The sequence below is a fragment of the Cornus florida genome, unplaced genomic scaffold (assembly GCF_030987335.1).
Source record: "Cornus florida cultivar Cherokee Brave unplaced genomic scaffold, ASM3098733v1 CherokeeBrave_3.0.0_Hap2_Chr10, whole genome shotgun sequence".
Lineage (NCBI taxonomy): Eukaryota > Viridiplantae > Streptophyta > Magnoliopsida > Cornales > Cornaceae > Cornus > Cornus florida.
The window spans coordinates 114,005,088-114,022,834 of NW_026775580.1; the positions used below are offsets into that span (position 1 = coordinate 114,005,088).

Below are 17,747 nucleotides of genomic sequence, written 5' to 3' on the forward strand. Positions count from 1 at the left end.
CGTAAGCCTACACTTATCAACCATCCCAGCCAACAAGTGCACCTATCCTAGGTCAATAAGTGGGTGAATCATCACCCTCTACATGTCATCATCCAAGGCTCCCAAGTGTGAACCAGTGAGATGACAACAAGGGGACCAATGAAAATGCGACTCTTATCACACTTTTCAAAAATTACAAAAAGGTTGTTCACCAAAATATCTTCCAAATTGAATTACAAAATGGTCCCTAAGATAAAAATTAATTACAAAATTTAATTACACTAAAACCCCAAAAATTAAAAATGTTTCCGAAGAAACTATGCATTCATACCCTTTACAAAAAAATAAGCAACTAGCATACTTTTCTACAAAAGTAAAAAAATACACTTATTATAGAAATTAAATACCATGGATGCATGCAAAACTGGAACTAAATCCGAGCACAAAAGGTAAGGTTACACGAAGAAAACCAAAATCGGGAAAAAGATGAAAAACGAAAAAAAAAAAAAAAAAAATGTCGAAAAAATGACAGTGTGAAAATGACACGGTCTTCACAAGGATGTTGTCAATTCAAAAGAAAGAATCTCAAAAATTGTAATGTTACCGATTTTTCCTATTTTCTAATTTTTGGAATTTATTCGATTTTTCTGGATTATTTTAACTCTTGCCTTGTTTTGCGTGCCATACGGGTCCCGAAAGGCATTTTGGTCATTTTTTTAGCCGAGGGTTTTAGAAGTGTATTTTTAATCATTTTAAGTCAATTAGAAGTAACGGTATCATTTTTAGAATTTCTGGAGGTCGGGACGATTTCCGGACTTGAGAACTTCTCTCGGTTTTCTCATCTTAAGTGAGGGGCGTTATTAACATTGCACATGTGTATGTGTAATTATATACATGTATGTATGTTGTATAAGTGGTATTAAATGGAGGGTAATATTTTATGGCAAGGTTGAAGTTATAAATAAGTTTTAGGGGCATTTTCGTCATTTTGACTCATGGATCCAACTAGAAAATTCTAGGGACATGAGGGTGGCTTTATTTTTTTGACCCACTCTTTTCTTCTTTCAATTTTCGGACCACACACACACCACAAGCTCTTTCTTCCTCTATTTTCTTCTTCTCTCTATATTACTCTCTCCCTTCTCTTTAAAATTTCTTCATACTAAAGAGGATTTAGTTTAAGCCGGAGTTAGCAAAGTGTAGATCGTTGCAAGGGTTACGTTTTGGTACTGGTATTGCAAACTTTTGGTGGAATTTGAGTTTGGAGTTTGGAGCTTGGGTTGCTATCTTGAGATAGGGGAAGTTTAAATTATGAGTCATATGGTTTTAGTGAGCTTCTATGCATGTTCTTAAATGAAATCTTGTTGTTGTGTAGCTTGCTTAGTTTTGTAGAGTGTTGGGATGTGGTGTTCAAGCATGATATATGGTTGATTATGTAGTTTGAAATGTAGTTAATGTGTTTTTATGCTAATTGTGCATAATATGCTATTTTCCATGTTGAAATGTGAAAGTATAGCTTATATGTTTGTCTTATGTTTTGTATATCATGAGTGATGATATTGATTTAAATTCATGAATGATATTTTGATGATTAATGGAATAAGTTCATATATTTTTTCCTGGGGATTGTGAAATTGAACTCATGATGAGTGAATGAGGGATAAGAAATGAATTGATGTGGTGGTGTAAGTTGGGTTGAGAAGTGAGATGATGGTTGTGAAAGGTTTGATGAGATTTGAGTTGGAAAGAAAGACGTGGGCAATTGCATCTCATGTGTTGAAACGATTTATGAATTCATTGAAATTAATGTTTGATATTATGTTGACATTTTCATGATCCCTTCTTCTTATTCTCCTCTTCTTTGGTTGTGGTTCTCGGGATTTTTAGGAATATAATTTAAGCTTTCTCTACTGAGCTGTTGAGCTCACCCTATCATTATTAACATTTTTCAGGAAGTTAGAGACAAACCGGTAAATGATGTGCATCCATGGACATTGATGTAGTTAGGAATTCACTTCCATTTTGTTTATATTAAAGCCATGTAAATTTTGGCCATGGAGGTCTCATTCTTGTATTTAATTCTTTGAAAATTGTATAAACTGAGACTTATGTAATTCGGTCTTTAAATGATGTATTGGGCTTGTGTTTGGTTTATTCGAATGAATGAGAGTTTAATTATGTTTTTATACTATCAAATGAAAGATTTGGGGTAGGTTTGAGCTTTGAATAAGGTTACATAAGGACCAAAGTAGTGCAAATATGTAAAAATTCAAGATTTTAAGCTTCTGGGGTATTTTCAGGGTTCTAGGTGTTTTGAACCGGTTCAGCCCCAATTGAACCGGTTCAAGGGGTGGAAATGGTTCTCGAGTGGGCATACTGCCCATCTTGAACCGGTTCAGGAATCTTGAACCGGTTCAAGTCTTCCAGTGCGTATTTTTCCCTTATCAGCTTGTCAGTTTTGAGCACACAACTTTGAATAGTCATAACTTCTTCATTCCGAAACCAAATAGGGTCATTCTCAAGCCCATTTTCAAGGATTTTAAGTTATCTTTCCAATAAGATTAATCCCATCTCCAAATTCCACTCATGTTGAGAGTTATGGTTGTTTTAGTGGAACAGTGTCAGAATTTACCTTGAACCGGCAAGGGCATTTTTGGGAATTCGTATCTGCTAACCATAGAACCTCACCAAGCATCCTGGAATAACTAGAATAGTTGTTTTAAACCTCATTTTACTAGTTTAATGAGGGATTATCCTTTCATATTGTAAAATTATTCCCGAGTACTTAAAATAACACAAAGTGACAAAAACCCGAACTCGAAAAGGAAAAATTAACGGAAAAAAAAAAATCCGTAAAATTTGAGAAAATGGAAAGAAAATGAAATGACTGGATCATTACAAGAACACAGTGATATTGGAAAATTTTCGAACACGAAAATATACCATAAGACCCACCCAGCATTTCCCGGGCGCAAAAATCGAAAAATGTTAAAATGACCAACAATGCATTTTTTGGAGTTCCGAATTTGAAGTAATGCCCCAAACAACTCTCGGGATTCACCCGGCACCCCACGGTGCCCTACACATAAACGAGGTATGAAAAATAAATATAAAAAAAATATTCAAAAAAAATTCAAAAAATTTTGGGACATTACAGACCCGCTGCCGATCAAGGTGGCACTACCCCTAGGAGGAGACTACGATCGGTGAGTTCGGGCTATTGCAGCCGTTCCTCCTCACAAGGGGCACTAAATGAGGGTCCTGAGGGGTTTGTTGTTCCCATATCTGCTTAGAGTCTGAAATTCTTCAAGCCAGATGATCAGAGTGGTAATGTTATGATGACTGCCCTAGATTCCATGTTCAGGAACGTACCCATTGCCCCATCATACTACAAGAATCTATGGTCCCCTATAGATAAACATATTCAAGACAAGACGGATAGGAGGGAGATGTTCACTCGATTTCCAATAATGCCATGGAGGTAAATTTTCACTTCCACTTTGCTTTGATTGTCATTTTTAATCACTTTTATTCATGGATTTCATGATTATATGTTGTCTACGTATACGATATTTGGGATGGCGACCATGTAGAAGGCCATCGAATCTGGGGACTATAAGATTATATCCTTAGAAGACACACCCAAGATGTTCTCCACTGACCTGGGAAAGACGAAGTCTCAACTTGACAAATCTCAGAATGAGAGAGATTAGCTGGAAATGCCCTAGGGGTTAAAAGGGCAGCACGACTTGAAGTGGAGAAGCAGCTGCAGGAGGCCAGGGCCGAACTGGTTCAGCTAGTTGACCTTCTTGGCTGGGTCCCCGAGGGGGTTAAGGCAGTGGTGACCCACTTTTCGTGGATGACTGCTTTGAGGTATACGAAAGGCTATAAAGAGCGGTTCTTTGACTACCCTTTACCTGAGAGGCCTCAAAGGGCCTTTGTCAATCTAGACGCCTGTGGCTAGGAGCTGTCCGTTGATCCTCCCAGGACCTATGTTGATCCAGATAAAGACCCATAAGAGAGGGTCTTTGAAGATTGCGTTGCGACTCTAGCTGAATTCCTTCCACCTCTTCCTGTGCTTCCAACGATTCCTACTATAGAGGTTTCCAGCCTCCCCTCTCAGGATGAACAAGGAACAGCCAGTGTGGGTATCACAGACCTGACCGTGCCCCCACATTTTACTGCAACCAAGGGGAATCCCATTAGCCTTTATTCTCCTTCCTCCAACACAGAAAGCCAAGATTAAGCCATTTTGAAGATTTTATTTTATCTTTATTTTGCTTTTATTTTTATTTTTATTTATGCTTCATTTGTATACGGAAGCTTCATGATGTAAAACTTCCATCATTTATAAAAAGAGATTTTTGTCTTTGTTGTTTGTCTAAATTCTCCATGTTTCTTTATATTTATATTAAATGAATATTTTAACAAGTTGTAGATGATCGGTTGGACTTACCACCTGCCTCTTTTACCTTCGCTCTTTGTAAATTTTCCTAAATGCTAGGCGATTAACCAATAATGTCTTTTGCCTCTTGATCAATTTTATGAATGTTTGGCGATCGGTTCATATTGTTATTTATCATCGATTTGGTAAATTTTTAAAAGTGTTTGGCAATTGGCTCATTGTGTCATTTGCCATTTATTTGGTCAAACGTTTGGCTGTAACAACCCGTCAAGTGTTGAAATTCAATTTATTTCATGACATTTAAATTGTCATAGTTGATAATTTAATTTTTTATTTGAAGACTTACCCAATTTACATATTTATTGGGTTTAGATTATTGTCACAAGGTATGCACTTGTATATATATATTTTTGATATATATATTAAGTTTGATTGAACATTTATTTTAAATTGGAGATTTACCAATTAGAAATTGGGTCATTGATTATTGAATTGGAAACTAGAGTTTAAATTTAATTTTAATTTCATTTCATTGATTTTAGTTATCATGGGGGATGGCAGCCGAAAATTGGTAGAAGAAAGAAGATTGAATATTTTATTTTGATTGAATTTACCCACTTTAGATTTTTAGTGGGAATAGACTTGGTTTACAGCTTTTGTATATATATATATATATATATATATATTGTAGCATCAGTTTGTGATGAAGGAGCAAGTTGGTTCCAAAAGTGGGTTTTGATTATATATCTATTTTGGTGATGAAGGAAGCTTAATTGATGGGCTGGCCGAGATTTAGAAAGAAAAAGGGAAAATGGAATTGGTTGTCCGCAGGCCCCACTTGTTATTTAAAAGAGTTGAGAATGGTTTGATTTGGTTATGATATATATATATATATATATATATATATACATACTTTTTATGTGCTGTGAGGTGGAATGCACTTGGACGAGATTTGAAGAGAGAGGCTTTGATATTGTGAAAATTGTGAAGATATTTCTGCAGGACCCACTGGAGACTTGTTTGCCAATTTTCCTTGGCTTAGAAATGTTCACGTGGTCTGTTATAGTTGTTGGTTAAATGGTTTTTGGAAGGTGATAAGATGAAAAGGTGAAAATGGTGACAGCAAGTACAACCGTGGGAAATAAAAAAAAAAAAAAAAAAAAAAAAAAAAAAAAAAAGAGGAAAGAAAAATTGAAATTGTGAAGATGATTTTGCGGGTCCCATCAAAAACTTTTTGGCGTCAAATTCTTTGGCTTGAATTTTCTTCACGTGGGCTTAATTGTAACTAACCTTTTGCACTACTTTTGACTAACATAGAAATTGTGTCTACACATTATATTCTTATTAGAGTTTTATTGTCAGTGGAGTAAGAAGGAATAAAAGCGAGCAGCCAACATGATATAGAAGAAAGAGAAAGTGGCGGGTCCACTATTGACATTTTGATAATTGTTTTGATATTTTGAGTTGATATTTGTGGGCTGAGCTTTGTAGTGTCGATGGAAGATGTCTATTTATTGAAGGTGGTGTGCAATAAGTGGAAAAATACCAAGAGAGAGAAAATTAGAGGAAGCACAACACACAGCCGAGACACACACATACAGAGCCGAGAGGGCTGAGAATTTAATTCAAGCTTGATGCTTCATTGATGATTTAATTTACAGTGTAGGGATCATCATACCTTGAATGGCTTGGATGATTTGTTTCAAATATTTTATGATTGCTCTTTTGTTTAAATTGCATATACCTATTTTTGTTTAAATGTATATGTATATTTTTTTGTGAAATTAATTTTGCATGAAACTTCTTGAAATCCTTGTTATGGTTTTTCCTACTGTCTCACCCCCCTACAGTTTCAGGTACCAAGGATGAACTTGGATTGCTAGTAGCGGGCTTAGGTGGAAGAGTTGGAGTTGAGGAATTAAATTATTTTATTTAGAAATTTTTATGTATTTATTTGAGGAAATTGATTTAGTATCAATTTAATTAATTTGAGATGTTGTCTTATTTATTTGAGGAAATTTGATTGATTTTGCATCAATAAAGGGTATTTTATTTCTTTTGAGATCCTGGGTGTCTTTTATGAAGTATTTTGATTTAATGAAATCGATGATTTTATTTAGAAAAAATTCGGGGCGTGACATTGGCGGTTGACTAGTGATGCCACTTGCCATTAGTTTGAAAAATTTTACAAGTGTTTGGCAATCGGCTCATAGTGCCACTTACCATTGACTTGATCAAATACTTGGCGGTCGACTAATGACGTCATTTGCCACTGATTTGATAAATTTTCACAAGTGTTTGTCTATCAGCTCATAGTGCCACTTGCCATTAATTTGATTCAATACTTGGCGGTCGGCTAATTGATGCCATTGGCCACTAGTTTTATAAACTTTTACAAGTTTTTGGTGATCGACTCATTGTGTCACTCGCCACTAACTTAGTCAAACACTTGGCGATCAGCTAGTGATGCCATTGGCCACTAGTTTGATAAATTTTTACAAGTGTTTGGCGATAGGCTCATAGTGCCACTTGCCACCGACTTGATCAAATACTTGGCGGTCGGCTAATGACGCTATTTGCCATTGATTTGATAAATTTTCACCAGTGTTTAGCGATCGGCTCATAATGCCACTTGCCATTGACTTGATCAAATTTTTGGCAGTCAACTAATGACGCTAATTGCTACTGATTTGATAAATTTTCACAAGTGTTTGGCAATCAGCTTTTAGTGCCACTTGCCACTGACTTGATCAAATACTTGGTGATCGGCTAATTGATGCCACTGGCCACTCCAATCTGATATGTTCAAATTTTTTAAAAGACTTCTTTCTTTCAACATTTTTCTTTCTCTTTACAGATTTCTCGCTGCTCAATAATCTTACATTCATGCAAATATACCCTTGAAGGAAAAAGATTAGCCAACGAAAACTTAATTGATAAAGTCATTTTACTGGGATACTGACCTATGAAGAGCCCGAACCTTTCCACCTGATCCCCTCGATCGGTGCTTGACCTGATTGAGCGTTGATCTGATAAAACTCGCTGGGAAGATTCTGTATGTCTGGGCATCATCCTCAGTGTCCAACGTTATTTTCGGCTGAGGTTTGGTATAAGTGTTTGGTTAGACCCTTAGTTCCGTCGAACAGGGTGAACGTCAGCATTTAGAATTTTCTGGGCTTTGGGGATAACAGTATCTCTTCCGTGAAGGGAGAATCAATCGTTCTGGCGGACGACCGGGCGGTTTCGTTGTTCATCGAGGGTGCCCTCTGTTCAGGTTACTACTTGCCAGTGGCTTTTGGTTATGAGTGTTCACCTCTGATTGACTTAAATCGTTAAACACATTGTCTGCAGTCGATTCCTTCTACCGTGAAGGAATAGCCTTAACGTTTTTTATCTCCTCTCCCAGTTCGAGCCTGTTGAGTTGCGGGTCCATATGGATAGATCTTGCCTTTTCTGCCATCTGGTTGAAGTTTGCTGGCTCCACTCTCAGATCTGTTATGGATATGCGAGTCCTTTTATTCCATCCAGGATCCGAGCTCGGCGTTCTCCCATTGCAAAATTTTAGTGACCTGCATTAGTTTATCATGTGTTACCTGTTGGCCCTCTTTTTATTGGCGGGAGCCTTTTTCTCCGATCATGGTTTCCAATCGGAGTTGTGTTATTCGTTACTAGAATCGATTGATCTTTCTTTAGTTTGTGGAATCGATGGATCTTTCTTTAGTTCCCACAAACGACGCCAGATGACGATGCAAGAAATAGTTCTTTATATTAGGAAAGAATTTTCTTACATTCCAAAACAGCCCTCCTTCATTCTCTCTCTAACTTCTATTTATAGAAGTTTACAATTGCCCTTAAGTTCCTTTTTGGCTCTCAGGCTTGGGCCTTTTCTGAATTGGGTCTCCTTTTCGGGCCATGATGGGTGTAAGGCCCACATGGAATGCATGTGGAGTCAGGCCTGGCGTCGGCCTTACTGTGACTGAGGTTGAGTGGGCCGAGCCAATAGAGGACTGGTCTTACCCAAGGCATTTGGTTGGGCTTGCGGATCCCTCTGTTAGATTGTCCCTAAACTGAGAATACTCATTGGTTTTATTGGTCCAGTCCAAGGTCAGTCTAGCCCCTTTTCATCTGAGTTACTTAATTTAGAAGGTGGGATAGGCCACATTCAGCCCGGTGGATTTTCTGCCCCTTCAGAAGCATATTTGGTAACGTCTATTTGTTGCAAAAATTTTGGAAACAAAAATATGAAAACATGTTTGGTAAAAAACATATTGCAATTTTTAAAATTATAATGATTAGTTTAAAATTTTCATTTAAGAGTTTTTTTAATATATATATATATATATATATATATATATATATATATATATATATATATATATATATATATATATACTGTTCATTGTTATAGTACTAAATGTTAGAGTGCGAAAACATATAAAAATACCAAAAAACATATAAAAATACTAAATTTATGTTTCGATTTTTTGGCACTATTTAGGAAATGTTTCGGAACTGTGTAAGAAAAATAGTTTCTACCAAACACGTTTTTTTTTTTTCACTCTTTATAGCTACAATACCTGACAAAAACAAAAATAAGAACAAAACCCAAACCAAACAAAACAACCTCAAAATCGAGTTAAGCTCTAACCGAGATAAGGAGGTGTTTGTAGTCAAGATAGAGAAAAGAGTCGAAAAAATATAATTTGATATACTTACCAAAAAATATATATACAATTTGATTTTAAATGTTTACATTTTAATTCCCATCGAGTTCTATGATTTTTATTTTATTATTTGTTTTTTTTGTCATATCCAGTTCCATGATAAATTAATGTCAATATTAAGGTTGCATATAGTTCAGATGGAGTCGATTTAAAAGTATTTTGAAATCAAACTAGTTCTAACTCTTCTATAAAAATTTGAAATGACCGTGAAACTAATGAAATTGAATCGTGAAAAAACGATTCGGTTATACTATTATGGTTAGTGGCGGATCCAAAGGGGGGCTTGAGCCCCCCCCCCCCCCCCCCCCCCCTCCCTCCCTCCCTCCCTCCCTCCCTCCCAAAAAAAATAAAATAAAATAAAATAAAAAAATAGTATAGGTATATTTAGCCCAATGTTTTAAAAAAGAAAAAATTAGTAGTAATATTAGCCCCCAATTTTAATCCATCCAAACAAGCTCAATATCTAAGCCACAATTTTAAAACAAAGGCCCAACCAAATAGGCCCAAGCCAAACAAGTCCTAAACAATCACTAAGCCAAAGCAAAGAGAACTCCTAAATTCTTAATCTTGCACAAATCAGAGAGCTCACTCCTTCTCTCCCTCTAAAGTCTAACCCTATTTCCTTTAAAATTTTCTAACTCTTTAATCTTTCGATTCCTAATTCCCCCTTATTTAATATTAACCCCCCCCCCCCCAAATAACAATTCCTGGATTTGCCCTTGATTATGGTCTTTTTACAATTAATTCTAATAACTAGCTCAGCCCAATAAGCCCAATCAATCAGAATTTCTTTTCGGACAAATATACAATTTCATTAATATTGAAAATTAAACATTCACATCAACACGATCTATAGAAGCTTTCTCCAATAAATGTAGAAGAAGCTCATCGCCAAATATTTTTGTAATGCAATGCAATACTATCAGATAGTACATAAAAGGCTTAAAACAAACTATTAATTTTTAAGTTTATTATATATATATATATATTTCGGTTTGATTCTGTTACATCCAAAATTAAAACCCAACCATTTATAGAAGTTTTGTATTTTAGTTTGTTTGTTCCACTTATATTTTGTTTTTCATCCCTAGTCAATTTATGTGTGTAAATTGATGTATCAAAGTCTATAATTAACAATGTTTTCCTTCTCATATTTCTCTTACCAACCTACCCGTTAAATCATTAATAAAGTCAAAGCATGAAGAAAATCAATTTAAATTTTGGCCTAGTAAGTCCGTTTCTTTTTTCTATTTTATTTATACGAAAAAGTATAGGTTTAGCATGTAACACATCTCCAATGGACCATTAGAGTAATAAAGAGAAAAAGAAATTGACAAGGCATTGCGCGACTTGTACTTTATTGCTAATTGTAACTTAAATTTAAAGGCTTTTACAAATGTAGGGCTGCAATTCGGACAGGTTAGGCGGGCTTGGCACTCAACTCGGGCTAGGTCCATATACAAAATCTTCAGCCCAAGCCCAGCCCATACATAATTTGTCAAGCCCGAACCCACACTAAGCCCACCTCAGAAAAATTTGTGTGTATAAAATGAATCAATTAATGCTGCACCCATGACTTGAACCTGAAACCTTAAGCATAAATCCCAAGGACACTACCAACTTGGCTACTACACTCTTGTAACTTAAGTATAATTATAAATATATATAATATTTTCGAGCTCAAGTTGGGTTTCGGGCTTCATCAATATCAACCCAAACCCAGCCCGAATTGAATTCGGGTTCAAAATATATAACCCAGACCCAAACCGAAATTAGAAAAATATTATCCAAGCTCACAAAAGTTCGAGTTGGACTCGAGTTATTTCGAGTTGGGCAACCCAAGTTGCAGCCCTATACAAATGGACTACTCATGGTTGACTAAAGGGATACAATCAACTTTAGTGAAGAGGTGAAAAAAAATAAAAATAAAAATATATAATTTATATATATATATATATACTGATTTAAGAGAATTTTAAAATAGAACAAAATACAGAAAATCCCCCTTGACTTATAAAGTTTTTCAGTAAACCGTCATATAATTTTTTACCAATGAACCCTCTAGACTTGTTACCCTTTTCAATAAATCCCCCTCATCTAATTTTTACCAAAGAATCCTCCTCAACTATCTAAAGGGATAAAAAAGTTGATATTTGGACCAAAATGCCCTTGTATTTAAATCTTAATTTTTCTGAATTTCAAAAATTCATATATTACAAAACGTATATCGAAATATTGCAAATAATATATGCACGGAAAGCTTATAAAACAAGGGTTCCATAAATATAAGATTTGTTTAACAAAACTTCATAACCAGAGAGAAATAGACATTATAAAAATCTACTGTAACAATCTTATTTTATTTTATTTTTTATAAAATACTCGGGTTATTTGCAAGAAAATTTTCAGAATTATTCATTTTCATATGGAGTATAAAATATAAAAAAATTAACCTCCATAGAGAACGAATATTCATTCTCTATGTAAAACTATAAAATAATGAAAATATTTTGACGTAAAATATCTCATGAAATCGATTTCTATTGGGGCTAAATTTTTTATATATTCGGCTCCATATGTAAATGAATAATTATAAAAAAAATTTTGCGAATATGTCGAGTATTTTATTTTTAAAAAATAAAATAAGATTGTTGGAGTAGATTTTTAAATTGCCTATTTCTCTCTGGTTATGAAGATTTGTTGTACAAATCTTATATTTCTTAATCCTTATTTCATAAATTTTTCGTGCATATATTATTTACAATTTTTAAATGTATGGTTTGTGAGATAGAATTTTTGAAGTTCCGGAGAATTAAGATTTAAATAAAAAGGCATTTTGATCCAAATATTAACTATTTTATCTCTTTAGATAGTTAAGGGGGGTTTTTTAATAAAAAATTAGATAGAGGGATTTATTGAAAAAATGTTACAAGTTGAAGAAAATTATTTGATAAAAAAATAGACAAGAGTTTACTGAAAAATGTTACCTTATTAGAATGATATCTAACTCGTTTCAATAGGTGTGGAGTGGGATAGAGATCCCAAGGCCGCCAAACATGCAAAATTGACATTCCTATTGTATATTGATTAGGTTGATTTTACGAAAGAAAATCCTACTCAAAAATCATATACAAGTTAATTAAGTACAAAGCTATTTTTAAGTTTATAATTGATACAGTTTTGTTTAAATTAATTCACCTATAAAGCCCATTAGACAATGACGTTTAATGCATGATGATTTCAACACGTCTTGATTCTTCCATTTTAGTGAGAAATTATCACAAAATCAGGACAATTATTGGGTATTTTATTTATATTTCTGAATGCCTGAATGTGGTTATCGATTGTAATTACTAAAATACCCTTAAGACTTTTGAAAACCCATGAAAGAGGGGGTGGAGAGAAAAGTCGAACCCAAGTTGGACCATATGTCTGTTCCTAAGATTGAAATTACACAGACATCATTGGGCTAATTGGTATTGTACAAAGAAGCATCGATGTAGGCCCCTACCATACATAAATAGTCCACTGGCGTTCGTTCGGTGGGCTACACGTACCCATCTAAAAGTTTAATGAAGTAAAACCCTAGAGGTGGGCTGTGGTCTGTCCGTCTCTCCAAATATATCTACCCTATATATACATAATAAAGTGGACCTCAAAGTCCAATCCAATTCGCTTTATTTTTTATCTTCCCCAATCTTATCTCTTCCAGAGTCCCAAGAACCAACCCCAAAAAAGTCCAATTAGGTTTCTCGGGTTGAAGCCCAATTCTCTCTCTCTCTCTCTCTCCGTCTCCTCGCTCCCCCTCTCTCCTCCTCCCTGCGAAACCCTAGATCGCACACAGTTGCAGAGATCTGAAGGTCGTCGTAAACACACACAGATCGTGTTCGCCTCTGTGTCTCTCGCACAATCACCGGTGGTTCGCGTAAGAACCCTAACCCTAAACTTAACCCTAGTTTTCTATATTTGGCTAAAACTTGAGTCGTTCTTTGTTATTGTTTTTTTGTCCTGAAATTTTGTGTTCGTTTCGGTTTTATCGTGTTTTATACGAACCTGTGCAGTTTTATTTGATTATTTTTGCTGGGGAAGTGTTGTGTATTAACTCTTCCGCTTTTCGATTTTGTATTGAATTTTGGTGTTTGTTGATCATAGCCGTTTGGGGTTTTTGGTTTTATGTAAATTTGTTTTTAGATTTCCTTGAAGCCCAAATCGATCAATTCTTAGATCTATTTTGTGTTCTGTAATTGTTTTTAGCCCACTGAAGGGTCAAATGTCCATTTTAACCCTGACCCATGTGTCCGTTTATATGGGCTATGAAAGTGGGTCATTCACACAATTGACGGTAAGTAGCTTATGACTTGTGATCCATGGTGCACCTCATTAAGTGGTTGTCAGGTGATTCCGTCTAGTTGGATCAACCCTTCCGAAGATGAAGAAGTTGGGCCCAGCCTAACGCTGGGCCCAAGTCAGTTGCCTTGTCTTCTTGTTTTTATACTCTGGTGTTATCTGCTGAAGGTTTGTAGCCTGAGTGATCTCGATGGACCGGCTTACTCAACTCTTAGCTATTTGGCTCTGTGACACCTAATTTGCAACTAGTTAATTTTGTAAATTATTAATAAAGGCATTGTAGTTTAGTGGTATCTTCTTTCTCTCTCAAAGTGAAAGGTGAGAAGTCAGGGCCAAATGAGTGCTTGAATGTTCAAAATAATACTAGTACAATTTTAATTTAAATTAAGGACACAACATGAAGTGCTGGACATGTGTAAAGAAGTGTCCGTGAAGTGTTGATAGTATATTTGTCAGATCTCTGACACTAACACAAGACCTTCGTAGAATTGTTTATGCTTCTTAGGTACATCATAATTTTATTATTGTGATTACCACTACCTAGTGCCTATAGTTGAGAAAATGTGGTGAAAAACCTACATGTGTGGCATTTCTCGAGGCAGTCCTTTTATGCATTGGAGGGTCATGCGTGGAGTTGTAATTTGTGATAAATGGCTTATAGTAATTTATGTATGTATCCAGTCCTTTTAATGCAGGTCTATAAAGTAGTGAGTTTCCCATATGATTGATTTCCTGGTTTCTTAATTTGTATTTGTTAAAACTTTCACCTAATGTGCTGATTGGCCGACTGTATATCATTAAGTCTTTATTATAACATCACTACCTTTGTCGTTATTAGCATGCCAAGGTTTGAAATTCTGCGACAATTTTTGGAAAAGGAAGGTACATGATAATTCATCTTTTAACTTTTTATCAGTGTCTAGAATGATACGCATGATCAAGCTCGAATAAATTATTTGTTTAGTGAAGGTTTGTAAGTTTATTTTTGTTTGCACTTTTCAGCATTTTCAAGGACCTGAGTATTATAGTTAGCACTGACATTTCGTTCGTTTACCAACCATGCATGCCTCTATTTGTTGCATCTCTTAATACCTTGTATATTCGTTTAGGATTTATCTTTTTATTATTGAGATATAGATTCTGCATATGAATAACTAGCAAGATATTGTATTATTGGATGGGGTGAATGATATAGTTTATTATGCTTGATCCTGTTGCATGCTTATCTTATGGCTAGAATAGCACTTAACAGCTCTTTGAAACTTTCCCTGATTATTTCCTGCTGAGACAAGCAAATATATATATATATATATATATATATATATATATTCATTTATTAAAATCTTTTTGTATGCTATGTGCAATGGAGTCGTAATATTCACAGCACTACTTAGTCCCTGTTCAGATGGTTTTGTGTGATCCACTTGTGTGTGTGTGTGTGTGTGTTCTCTCTCTCTCTCTCTCTCTCTCTATATATATATATATACCCGTGATTTTCTATTATCTTTGGAGTAGGATACAATACTGTTTTTACTAATGATGAGAGAAGGTTTATCTTCTTGTCTAGTTTTGTTCTGTTGATTTCTTGCAAATCTATTTCTAATTTATTTTTATTTTTTTCTGATTTCATATTGAATATTGGCCCTTCAACTTTAGTTCCTGTCACTCTCAATCTGTTTGGGACCTCCTCCTTTTATCATTTAACGGGATTAGGTTCTCATTCAATCTTGTTTTTTATTGCAGGAATTTTATAATTTCATAAATTCCCACAATTGGCCTTGTTGCATAAAGGGAATTCATTTCTCGAAACATGATGGAAATTCATTCTGAGAACAATGAGCTGGTCCTCGCAGAAGCACAGCCCGACATCCCCACTGAGAATAATGAACTGGTCATCCCAGAGACGCAGCCCAATAAGCGTAGGAAAAAGAAGTCGATAGTTTGGGAACACTTCACTATTGAAACTGTAGGTGCTGGCTGTAGAAGAGCATGCTGTAAGAAGTGTAAGCAATCATTTGCTTACAGTACAGGTTCAAAAGTAGCAGGTACGAGTCATCTCAAACGCCACATTGCCAAAGGCACCTGCTTTCTCCTGCGTAACCAGGAGAAGAATCAATTAAGCCCATACAGTGCACCTTCAAAGATGGGTGGAATTATGGGTACTGATACTCCAAAACGGCGCTACAGAATGTCTGGTTCCCCTTACTTTGCATTTGATTCGGACCGTTGCCGCCACGAGATTTCTAGGATGATCATCATGCATGACTACCCCCTTCACATGGTTGAGCATCCTGGCTTTGTTGCTTTTGTGCAGAATCTTCAACCCCGATTTGATATGGTGAGCTTCAACACCGTTCAAGGTGATTGTGTGGCAACTTACCTTCGGGAAAAGCAAAGCCTTCAGAAAGTGATCGAGGCGATGCCAGGGCGAATCTCCCTTACACTGGAGTTGTGGACTTCAAGTCGAACTGTAGGCTATGTGTTTCTGACCGGTCACTTTATTGATAGTGATTGGAAGTTGCATAGGAAAATTCTCAATGTCGTAATGGAACCATATCCTGATTCAGATGCAGCTTTCAGTCATGCTGTTGCTGCTTGCCTCTCTGATTGGAGTATGGAGGGCAGGTTATTTTCCCTCACTATAAATCAAACACTGAGTGAAACTGCTATTGATAATCTTAGAGCTCTGCTCTCTGTCAAAAACCCACTCATGCTCAATGGTCAATTGTTGGTTGGGAATTGTCTTGCTCGTACTTTAAGCAGCATTGCCCTGGATGCATTAGGTGCAGCACATGGAACTGTCAAAAAAATCAGGGATAGCGTTAAGTATGTGAAAACTTCTGAGTCCCATGAAGAAAAATTTCTCGAGCTCAAGCATCAACTTCAAGTGCCTAGCACAAAGAGCCTAGCTCTGGATGACAAAAGCCAATGGAACACAACATACGAAATGTTGTTGGCTGCTTCTGAGTTGAAGGAAGTTTTTTCTTGCTTGGATACTTCTGATCCCGATTACAAAGAAGCTCCGTCCATGGAAGATTGGAAGCAAGTTGAGATTCTCTGCACATTCTTGAAGCTCCTTCTTGACACTGCTAACCTCCTAACCAGCACAACTAGTCCAACTACTAACACGTTCTTCCATGAAGCATGGAAGATTCAACTGGAACTGGCTCGTGCTGTCACAAGTGAAGATCCCTTTATCAGCAACTTTACTAAACCAATGCAAGAAAAATTTGACAAATACTGGAAGGACTGTTGCCTGGTTTTAGCAATTGCTGTTGTTATGGATCCCAGGTTCAAGATGAAGCTTGTAGAATTTAGTTTCTCGAAAATATATGGTGATGATGCTGCTACATACATTAAGATGGTTGACGAGGGAATACATGAGCTCTTCCTTGAATATGTGGCACTTCCTCTGCCGCTAACCCCAACTTATGTGGAAGAAGCAAATGGTGGAACTGTCAAGTCAGGGGATCCAGGTATCGGTGCTGATGGTCTTGGGCTCACCGACTTTGACGTCTACATCATGGAGACTACTAGCCAGCAATCCAGGTCAGAGTTGGATCAGTATTTGGAGGAATCCTTGTTGCCTCGGGTCCATGAGTTTGATGTCATAGGCTGGTGGAAACTGAACAAGCTCAAGTACCCGACGCTCTCAAAGATGGCTCGTGATATTTTGTCAGTTCCAGTATCTACTGTTGCCCCTGACTCGGTGTTCGATACCACTAACAAAGAGATGGACCGCTACCGGTGCTCTTTACGACCAGAGACTCTGGAGGCCCTTATATGTGCTAAAGATTGGCTTCATTGCGGTCCAGTAGAAATGTCAAATGCTCTTGTGAAAATGGAATTTCCTATCTAGGTTCAGTGTTCTTCATTTTCTTGTCATTTGTCTATTATTATGGTAGTTGTCTGTGATGGTAGTAGGTTGTCTTTTACTCCTAAAACTGTAACTCAATTCTCCTTATTGCATTCTGCCATTAGATGTTCTGTAGGCAGGCATTGTACCATTCTACGGATTTATTTTGATGCATGGACGTTAGAATTTACTTTCGTTGTTACTTGTCTTTTTGGTGTAAATGCTTCCTTAGGTGCTAAAGGAGTTCCACAGGTGAAAGGAACACGGAAGGGACCCGCGGATTGATTACGGTTTGATACTTGCTTCTATTTCTGACTAGATGTTTAAATTTAAAGGTGCATATTATGAATTGGCTTTGAATGGGGTTGTTTTTTCCTATTTTAATTTTAGAGGGTGTATGGTAATGTTATCCAGGCGTTGGAGGATACTGGGAGCT

At 36.2% G+C, this 17,747-nt stretch overlaps 1 protein-coding gene and 1 long non-coding RNA gene across 2 annotated transcripts; both read left to right on the top strand.

Annotated features, from left to right (window-relative positions):
- Positions 1-5,939: 5,939 nt before the first annotated feature.
- LOC132279988 (uncharacterized) lies at positions 5,940-6,446 on the top strand. Its single transcript, XR_009471437.1, has 2 exons — positions 5,940-6,046; positions 6,235-6,446. It is a non-coding gene; the product is annotated as an uncharacterized LOC132279988 (long non-coding RNA).
- A 6,302-nt stretch (positions 6,447-12,748) lies between these two features.
- LOC132277328 (zinc finger BED domain-containing protein DAYSLEEPER) lies at positions 12,749-17,501 on the top strand. The gene is made up of 2 exons (XM_059779168.1): positions 12,749-13,033; positions 15,199-17,501. The coding sequence occupies exon 2, from the start codon at positions 15,266-15,268 to the stop codon at positions 17,312-17,314; it is 2,049 nt and encodes a 682-aa protein (XP_059635151.1). The 5' UTR covers positions 12,749-13,033; positions 15,199-15,265; the 3' UTR covers positions 17,315-17,501.
- Positions 17,502-17,747: the final 246 nt, after the last annotated feature.